The 10,115-nt window shown below is 57.0% G+C and overlaps 2 protein-coding genes across 2 annotated transcripts; both read right to left on the bottom strand.

Annotated features, from left to right (window-relative positions):
• Positions 1-455: 455 nt before the first annotated feature.
• Positions 456-4,351, bottom strand: BESB_048080 (uncharacterized protein; the record flags this gene model as incomplete). The annotated part of the gene is made up of 4 exons (XM_029363259.1): positions 456-758; positions 1,230-2,152; positions 2,573-3,544; positions 3,910-4,351. The coding sequence occupies 4 exons, from the start codon at positions 4,349-4,351 to the stop codon at positions 456-458; spliced, it is 2,640 nt and encodes an 879-aa protein (XP_029220625.1).
• Positions 4,352-7,414: 3,063 nt separating this feature from the next.
• On the bottom strand, positions 7,415-8,413 carry BESB_048070 (uncharacterized protein; the record flags this gene model as incomplete). The annotated part of the gene is made up of 2 exons (XM_029363258.1): positions 7,415-7,689; positions 8,245-8,413. 2 exons carry the CDS (start codon positions 8,411-8,413, stop codon positions 7,415-7,417), a joined length of 444 nt encoding a protein of 147 aa, XP_029220624.1.
• Positions 8,414-10,115: the final 1,702 nt, after the last annotated feature.

The raw sequence follows: 10,115 nt of genomic DNA, 5'->3' as shown, positions 1-10,115 counted from the left end.
GCTAAGTTCGGAGAGACGCCAACAAAACATGCACCTATCCGCCGAAGAGCTCGTGTATCGAGGTTCCAGGTCCGCACGCTCCCGTAGTCGTGGAGAAAACCGTCACCCACATCAAGAAATGCCCAGGCAACCTTGACTCCCCGGGTTGCGATTCAGCAGAAAGCCTTTTACAGGACGACATCCAACGCGACACAGTGTGCCGTGCATGCTTCCTAGCCTGGATCGGTTCTCCACGTTTAGCCCTCTGTTTAAGTGTCGCCCCTTACAGACAAATCACCACGTTACATAGATCAGGGCAGAGAACACAAAGCCGACGAGTTTCCAGGAAAAGCACTCAGGCACATCTTGGTGACACGAACCCTCATACTCTCCTCTATTCCGAGCGCTTCGTTGACGTGGCTGCCCTGGCGCGTGCACCCGGTGCATAGTGACATCATCATAACCTTTGGTGTAGCTCACGCGGAATCGATAGTATTCATTGGTACCACTGCGGGCGCCGCCCTTTGCCCGGGGACACCGGGGGCAGAAGCCCAGTCGCCGCGGCCGTTCGGATGCGGCAACTTCCAGCACACGGACGAGCCGCAAATACAGGCGGTAATCATGGCACAGAGACACAGAATAGCTACGCAGACTACCAGCCAAATCATGGGCATACATGGGGCTTTCGATGCCTGCGACGACCCATCGAGTGCACTGAAAAACGCGACGACGTCGACGTCACTTGGTAAGGAATGAAAGGCCGTCAAGTGCAGGTAACGCTGCATAACCCAACAACACACGCGGGAGGGCACACATGAGAGCCCCGTCAGGCTGCCGCCACTTGTCCCATCACGTGGGAAGCAATAAAACCGCCAACGTTCACACTGCATGACACTACTCACACGCAAAAGGCGAGGCGTCCATGTCTCTGACTCACAGATAACGCGCTCGAGGAACCGACAGAAGGATGACAGCCAAAGTGAGACGCATGCTCACGGGTGCTGACAGACAAGCTAAAAGGGCCCTACAGTAGGCATGTAGACATCCGCCTACAGTTTTGAGTTGCGAGATGCCGAGACCACAACCCCCTCTGTCGCGACGAGCCGACCGGGCGGAACTGTCGGCTGATCCAAAATGCTGGGCGGTCGGACGAACCTCATGAAGACGATTCCGTCTGCGAGTGTCTGCACGAATTACACTGTCACTCTGATGTTCCCTTTATGAAGCATTGAAGTTTTCCATCTCCTTACCTCGCTGCTGAAGTCACCCAGCTCGCCTTCAAGGGCAAGAGCCGCTGCACCGGCTGGGAATGGATTAAGGCGCATGATGATCTCGAAGTAGTTCAGCGGCTGGTCGTTGCGCGTTTCGTTGTTCAGGCTGTCATATCTCATGAGCATGAGTGCATTCACGGGTCGAGTGACTTGGCCTCCTCTGATGCCACGAGCGCGCGCGATCCCCGCTGGGAGGTCGCGTTTCTCCCCTGTTCCTGTTGTTAAGCCTTCCAGAAGCTGTTGACGCTCAAGGTGCCACAGCACCCACGGCAGCGTCAGGCGGTTCATGGGCGTCACCCCGTCGACGGCGCCAAAGTGGCGTTTTCCTCCACGAGGTCCGGACATGAAGTACGAAGGCGCTGCCGGCGCAAAATGGACCCGAAGAAGCTTCTTTGCTTCTTGAACACCTCCGGTAGGTTTTTTCTGTTGACGACTGCGTCGCTCAGATGTGGCAGCACTGCCGTAAACCCCAGATATATCCAAAAGGCACAGCTCCCGCGCGAAAGGCTGGTGGACATCCAGTGAGAGCGATGACACGCCGGGACCGGTGATGGGACATACGCTGTCAACTAGATCCGAGAAGAGCTTCACAGAGTTCCATTGCGACGAATCTTCCAACAGCGTGGATGCGGCGCAGTTTGCAGGCTGCGTGACCGCCCGCTCAAGAGGAGCTAAGCTTTGAACCGTCAGCGGGCCCGTGAACGTGCGGCAGTCGAAAGTAGGCGAGTTCTGTTGTACAGCGTCGGGCGCCTGGGTGTCGTCTTCTGGAGAAAGATACGGGCCAAACGTCCAATACGTGCACGGCCCACGAGCAGTTGTCGCTGTCCGCCTCTCCGACAGAGACTCGCACTTGCTGCGGCACTGCGCCCACGAGCGCTCCTTCGTCAACGACAATTCGTCGCCTGCAGAGTGTTGGAGATCACGCAGCCCGCAAATAGACTTTGATGGGAACACAGGGCGCGCCCCCCGCATCGGGGCTTCCTTCCGTAAGCGAAGTCAACGCGAGTCGGACAGTCTAAACAGCACTTTTTTTAAGGACAGTCACACCCCAAAAGCACGAGACTTGCTACGTGGACAGTGGGTCCAACTTCCGCGCACTGCCATAATTATCCGGCAAGGGTTCACCTGCTTATGGACTATAATGAAACACCTGGAGACGCACTTGCCGTAGTGGTGAAGCCTTGTCACCCCCCTCTCCTGCGGCGCACCCCTTCGCCCCCCCCCGCCCCCCACCTCCCCGCCGGGAGTCGTCCCTGTCGCAAACTGCTAGGGGTTCCTCGTTGTTGCTGTGTCTCTTTCAAGGTCCAAACAGCATCGCTCACCGATTGGTCCTGTTCTATGGGGAATGCCGCAAGGTGCGAGGAGCGCCTCGCTTTTGTAACTGACGTCGTAGACATGGTCGCCAGCAACAAAGACCATGACATGCTCCCTCGAAAAGGCCGTGATGAACCATGCCACGAGAGGGTCGTCAACAAATAAAAGCAGCTGGACGCGCGAAGCAACGAGCTCTCTGAGCGGCGCCTCCGACAGCCAGTGCTCGCCTTGTCTCTGCAGCCAGCGAGCGAAAACGTCTGGTCTGTTGATCGACTCCGCCATCGGGTACTCGTGCCCGAACTCGTCGATGCTGTCCGCCCTCCATCGGTGGGAGCGCCCGACAACCCCCGGGAAGGCAGTTGACCCGGGCGTCTCCGGATGTTCGCTGCTTTCTGCAGGCCCGTAGAAGACGTGCTCATGGCGTGGGAGAAGCTGGCCCCAGTACTCATCGACCAGGCGCATGAGCTCATGAACGTCTTGGTAAAAAAGGGGCTTGCGGACCGCAGACGACAGAATAGACGCCGACGTATCCGAGCGGGACAAAACACTGAAGGCCGCGGGGTGCTCTGTGCCTGTCACGCTGGGGCCATCACCGACCTGACTCTGCAAAACGGCCGGACTGAAGAGCTGGTCAGCCTTCGGTAGGCTCTCCGGATCAGCACTCGCACCGGGCTGATAGAGCTCCGCATAGCGGCGCAGCAAATGCCCGAAAGACGAAGCGTGGTTTGCAGAGCTGACTGAGCCGTGGCGGTTGCCGTTCAAAGCGGAGAACACAACTACCGCGACTTCATTCCCATTTGAACGCAGAAAATTCTGAACTGGGCGGAAAAGGCTGGCCTCCAGTGCTGTGCTTGAATGCAGGTCGACGAGGCTTTGTACTGAACTGGGCAAGGCAGCGCCAGAAGAATCCGTAGCATGAGAGGGCGCCGCAGCTGCTTTCCGCAGAGTGACGAGGTCTTCTTCGAAGCGCCATGGAACCTCTGTCCGGAGAAGAGTAAATCAAGCCAAACGACACATACGAGACACTTTCCGACGCCACAGTCATATGCTCACGCCCTTCACACCACACTGGCAACTCACAGCGCAGTTAGGAGACAAAACACTAGCTGGTTGACTGACGAGGACGGATCTCGCTGGATCACGCCTTTCCTTGGGGAACCACCGTACTAACCAGACACTCGGGAACCTTGCCTGTAAATACACGATTCGCGAGAGAGTCTGCCTAGCAATGATCAAGGCATATAAATCATTCTGCATGAACAAAACGCACCTGAGGACCCTGTCCCAGTATCTCCAGTGGCGCGCTATGGTTACATTCCGGCGCAAGAAGAGTTTCGACTCTTACCTGTGTACCACGTGCCGTCTTTGCCATCTATCCACGGCCGCACATCGAACACACGGATACCGTCGCACAGCTGGCGAGTCACGTTTTCAGTCTGTGCTTGGGCTAGCTCCGTGTAGCGTGGATTGTTGACGTCAGTCAACGTGCTGTGCACAGTTGCGGGGAGAGCCAGTTCCGTTAGGCGCATATCGGCAAAGAGCCGCATCCAAGCTGCGGAGCTTAGCCGACTTGGGAGACGCCTGCGCGGACGAATTCCCGAATCGAGTCGCACCTCGGGCATTCCTAGCTCAGGCGCTAGGCTGAGCCGCCCAGAGTTCCCTAGCATGTCACATGAGGCAAAAGGAAGGAGGCCTGCAACGACGACAAAAACGGTACAGAAGAACGGCCCCCGACGAGAGGGGACAGCGCACAGGGGGACACGGGGACACAACTGCAACGGCGTCATCGTGGAAAAAAAAATCTAGCCCGTCCAACGGACAGACAGGAATGACGCCAGCCTCCACTGGCAAAAAATCGGGCCGCAGGTCACAGAAGAAAAGGACTGACTGCGGAGGTAAACTACCGATTGCTGGGGCAAAGCGTTGCAGCCTGCATGCAGTGGAAGCAAATAGACAAAGTCGAGCGAGCACAGGATGGCGACGGGCAACACTCGCTCTACCGGGCATAGAGAGAGTGCGCCGGCATCATGATGTGCAGGAGGAAGACACACACACACACGGGTGTCTACTCAGAATGGGACATCCGGCATGTAACCGTTTTTGCTGTGTTACAACAGCAAGGGACTTTCCGGCACCATCATTGCGTCACACGCACCTCGCAGAAGGGGAGACAGGAGAACAGCCAAGGACTGTTGCTGTCTCGCACGCGCAGATCCAACCCGTAACCGCTTGTGCCCGGAAGAGGTACATTCCTCCGGCAGGCGAAGTCTTTGCACGCTTGACATGCTAGGCCTGTGGAACCTTACCGAAGAAGACACGTTTATCGGAGTGCAACCACACGTACGAGCCCTAGACACGCACCGCCGGTAGGCTTGCCACTCGGCACATCCACGGTAAGCACGGAATCTGTCGCACCATCGCTTCGGCTGGACAGCGCGTACAGCGCTCCTGTGGACATCTCAGTGAAAGCGAGGTACGCCCGGAGTTCACGCGGGGCCGTTTGTTCGAATGCGCGGATCGCAAGGCAGGTCACGTGCTGCCCCGGTACAGTTATCGTTGCAGCAGTGATACTTGACGCTTTCAGGGGTCAGGCAGCATACAGCTGAGGCGGAGGCGTCGCCCCTGGCTTACGGCTTTGTGTAGACACAGTATTCTATCCTGCTCCGTCACAGGACAACAGCTGGTACTTTTTGCGTTGAGGAGTGGGCGTTGTGCTTGTCGCCTCATGAGAGTGGTGGCCGAGAAAAAGAGACCGACACAACATTCGGGACCTTGCGATATCCAAAACCGAAAAGGCCGGCAGGACCCCACCGCACAGAAAGCGAACGCTTGAAACTCGTCAACGGGAGCCAAGTGTCGTGGACTGCGGGAATGGGGACGGCTGGCGCCCAGCCGCGGGAGCGCTGGTCTCGCATCCATGCTGCGTTTGTCCGGTCGACTCTCGACACCCTCAAGCTTCTTCTCTCCGGGGCCGCCGCCTTCAAACGTCCCTGCCCCACCTCTTCTTTTTCCTGCTTCTTTGCAGTGGCAAGGTGACAGCGCAAAATTCGTGAACACAGCTTTCACCCTATATTTGGCCTGAGGAGATAGGAGGAATCCTACGCGCTGGGCAGGAGCCTGCTTTCCAGTCGCAGTGGGTGAGTCGTCAGAAGCAGCGCAGGAGAAAGTGGCGCACAAACACGCTGCTGGACGTCGTGTTCATCACAGGTGGTGTGGGCGGTGCTGACACTCTCATGGGGTAGATATATTACAGGTGGGAGGAACCGATATTGCGTGGCGCACAACTACGGCATCGACAAGACGAGTGATCTTCCGACGGTTCTACCTCAAGGAAAGCAATTTGCGTGTCTACCGTGGTACCGCTGTGTGTCTGGAAAGGGCCGCGTGGATCCAGGAACGCAGTGGGCACAAAGGCGTACGCATCCACGTGCGTCCGGAACTCCCTCCGAGTGCAGATGCCCCAGTTACCGCCACTACAGAAAGGGCGTCGGATGGACTCCACAGACGACGGGAGACGTGCGTAGATAGCCGCCTGACGTCCCGTGTCAACGGGCCGCAAGGGTTTCTTCGAGAATTCGTCTCGCTCACGATCGGAGGCAATGTGTTAACTTCCGCGAGGGAGATTTCGTAATCGGAAGAGACGGGTGGGAGACACTAGTGCTTCGGAGATAGTGATAGTGTCTGTCCTTGTTCGCCAAAAAGGAGTGGAAACGCCCTGGGATATTGGACAAGCGGGTCTGGCGGACCCTCTCCAGTCCCAACACGGCCAACATATTCGAGGCCACCGAACGGGAAGGGAATAGTGAAACGTTGCAAAAATAAAGTAGGGAGGAGCTCCAGCCGCGATCAGGAAGCCCCGCAAAACCGCCACCCCCGCCCCCGTCGACGCCACGTATTAGGCTACACATGAACACGCAGTCACTGCGGCAGAAGTAGCGAACAAGGGTGCTCTCGAGACCGAAACCTGAACGACTGCGGGCGCTGATGCAGACAGAAAACATGTGAGATGAACTCCTGTTCATCTCACATGTTTTCCGTCTGCGCAACCCCCGCGCGACCTTAGCAAAGCAGACAGTAACAAGTCGCGCTGCGAGCGACGCTGGCCTGCGGGAAGCTCACCAAAAGACATCCCACGGCCAATCACCGCACTCATACGGAATCCACACGCAGTGGCAGGCCTCTCCTCCCCCCCCCCCATTCACGCCCTGCAGCCAGCCCCGCGCACTTCCTGTCCCGCAGTGCAAGGCACGTTATACCAGCAGGACAGCTCTACCCACAAGAGTTGGCTGGCAATACGAGCACACACATGCTCCTAGAAGCGTCAATTCGCGGCGCCGTCAGCCGCGCCCAACCGCACGCACGCTCGGAGGCACTCCAGGGTCGCTGAGGGAGCCCTTCTCGGTCTTCCCTCATGCGAAATCGTGAACAGACTCCGCCGCTTGCAGCACCGACAGATTCGGGATGCGCACGGCGTCAGCTGCCACCGACCTGCCGGTTCCGCCTCCAATGTACGTGAAGCCCATGCACGCACCATGACTCCGCAAGGGAAGGGAATGCCCGAAACACACGCCCCACCCGCTACCGAGAGTCGCGTCGATCGGCTACCAAGGCGACGCCAGTGTCCGACTGCGTTTTGGCGACCGCCTGCGCGTCCGACGCCTCCTTGGAAGCTCTCAGAATCCGTGGGGAGTCCCGAATAAGAACTAGTCGGGTGCACGTCTGTAGAGCCGAGCAACTAGTCGGCGCTCCAGAGTCAGATTCCGCACGGCCCGAATGAAGCGGCCGCACGGTTTCCGCCGTAGGCCGTTGCACGACGGACTTCGCCAGCCGAATAATCGCGATTTCTTCGTTTACGTGCCCTTCGGGAAGACAGGCGGCTGGGGATCTGTGCCTCCGACCTTGCGTTTGCCGAGGGGCTGCGGGAACGGCACCCGCAGTTTCGGCGTCCACTGCCGCCAGCCTGTCTTGTTGGCGGAAAGAAGACAAAAGGGATTCGAAGACCGCCGGTACGGGATTGTCAGAGGCAGCGCGGGGGTGAAAAAGAAACGCTTCGTCGGATGGGGGAACTTCGCTTCCGCAGTCCCCAAGGCAATGATGTCGTGCATGTACTGCAGCTTCTCAGACCCTGCCGACCGCACAGGACGAGACCGACAAACGCAAACGCATTCTGCAGGCTGCCACAGCGTCATCGAAATCTGCGTCAAACTAGGGCATAACACTACCGGAGCACTGCACTTGCATCGTTATGCACGGAAAGAAAATAAAGCACGCGCCGATGCAGGCAGCTCTCTGCAGATGTTCGCGACCAGCTTGGAGGGGTGTAGGGTCATCCATAATAAGGCAAAAGACATAAGAAGACGCCAGAGGCACACACTACAGGCGAGCGCAAATTCCCTGCGAGATTTAAAAGATCACAACCTCCTGTGTGCACAGAGCTGCAAACAGCAACTATGCAGACGACCTCTGAAGCGTTTCAGTTGCACAGGGGGAGGGACGGACTCACAAGAGCCCAGCGTTCGCGCAGTGTTTTGACGACGTGCATGTCGAAAGGTGACCAAAGAGCGCAAGCCTGCCACGGAGACGTGGATGCGCAACATGATCTTGACACCCCCTAAAGAGCGCGTCACTGCCTGAGTGCGGCACAAAGACTCCTCTGCAGCGCGGCTACTGGCGGGTATACCTTCTTGGTAGCTCATCAGAGTTTTCTTCATTTGCAGGCCCATGGCGCGCTGGTAATGCCAATCCATTATCTCCCACTTGAGCTCATCGATGTAGGGCCGAAAACCGCTGCGGTCGAAGTGCACGCGGAACTTGGTGAATTGCCCCTCGCGACGATACCGGAACGCCATGTTCAGTCGAGACAGAAAAGGACGACGGGGCGAAGGCCGGACTCAAGGTGCACTCCACTAGCACCCAGCGCGAAAACAGAAAAGAGCGAGTCACCGAATGAAGGCGCTCGACACTTCACTGGGAGGCACTACACCCGCCAACAAAAACAGTGAATGTTAAAACAAAGAATGATCCGCGTCGACGACGACAGAGCTCGGTACACGAAGAGTAAGAGGCATACGAAGAGAGACGGCGGAAAGACAGGTTTCCGCAATCATGCGACGTTTCACATACGCGGAAGACAGCAAGCGGTGAAAGACCACGGACATCTTCAAGGAAGGACAAATAACGCTACATGCAAACGAAGGACCGCGTACGGGTCTCCAAGTCCCTTCACAAGAAACCTCCAACCAGACTCAGGCACCACACAGTGGAGCAGCACTAAGTACAGCCGTCCCCAAAAAAGAAAAAGTAGCCGTCAGATTGGAGCTGCCCCGATGAAAGGTGAAAACTTGCCATGCGGTTCCTGGCATGCATACGGCGCGAAAGACCCCCGCGAGCTCGCTGCATGCGCGGGTGTCGCGGGCTTGTAACATTATCCTGCAGAATGACTTTTAAGCTCATGAAACATGTGTCGACAAGTGTTCCTTTCTGGCCACTCTGCAATTTCTTTCAATCTTTCATTCTGCTAGATAGCAGAATAAGCCTCTCTCAGACAGAACTCGAGTGAACGATATGCAGCATGACCGCACGCAGCAGTCCCGGTCGGCAGCCACTTTGATATCGTACATCTGCCCCTTCCATTCATCGTTCGCGCGTAGATAGTCGCCTTTGAATCGGATCTGGTGCAAGCGTGGAGGAGTCTCGCCACTCGCAGAAATACATTGCGACATTGCGAGTAGCCTCAGATCTAACTACATTGGCAGCTGCACTGGGTGAGTTGTCTTTCACAGACTTCACAGCGTCGGCGGGTCAGCATACCTCTGTGGTCACGTGCGTATATTAAGCCAAACGCCCCGTGTTCATCAGAGCTTGTCGATTTATGTTCCTGAAACGGTATGTGCTTGCCCTTAAAGCGAATATTGCAGTCCATGTCCAGATACTTCCGTTCACATCGTATGAGCGTGGTCGCAGGGCCTTGCAGGAAAATCATCTTGTTCAGAACCTCTGTAACAAAACTTGGGGTGTCCCTTTCGCTCTGCTCTCCCAATTCACTTCCTCATGTCTAAACTTGTGAAACATGTTCGGGCGGCAGAACGACACGGCGTATCAAGCTCAAAGGCACTCATGCTCGAGTGCAGCCGGCGGGCTTGTTGGGCACGGCTGGGCGCGGCTGTCTGCGTCCAGTGGACCTATCGCTCTCCCGGCGAAGCACGTAACACTGCGAGCGTCGGGTAATCAGCAGGAGGGGGGACGGAGGATTTTTAGGCTCGTGCTACGGGGCTTAGTTGCTCACGCGTAGAGAGTCTCTCGCGAGACGCGATGAACAAGTTATTTGCTTCAATGCAGAGCCTTTCATAGAGCAGCAGTTCAGACCACGACTCCTGATGTCAGCGTCTCCGTGAGGAATTCACACATTTCTCTGTTGCCGAGCACAGCACTTCCGCTTTGGGCGGTGGATTGCTCCGCGTCGCACGAAACGAGATTTGTCTGCCGGTCCTGCTCATGGTCCTCTAGATCGACCAGGGACATGTGCCGCCGTCGCCGCATGTTAGATCTCTC

The sequence above is a fragment of the Besnoitia besnoiti genome, chromosome III (genome assembly GCF_002563875.1).
Source record: "Besnoitia besnoiti strain Bb-Ger1 chromosome III, whole genome shotgun sequence".
NCBI lineage: Eukaryota > Apicomplexa > Conoidasida > Eucoccidiorida > Sarcocystidae > Besnoitia > Besnoitia besnoiti.
The sequence above is the reverse complement of the archived record's forward strand: the minus strand, read 5'-3'. Positions and strand labels throughout refer to the sequence as shown.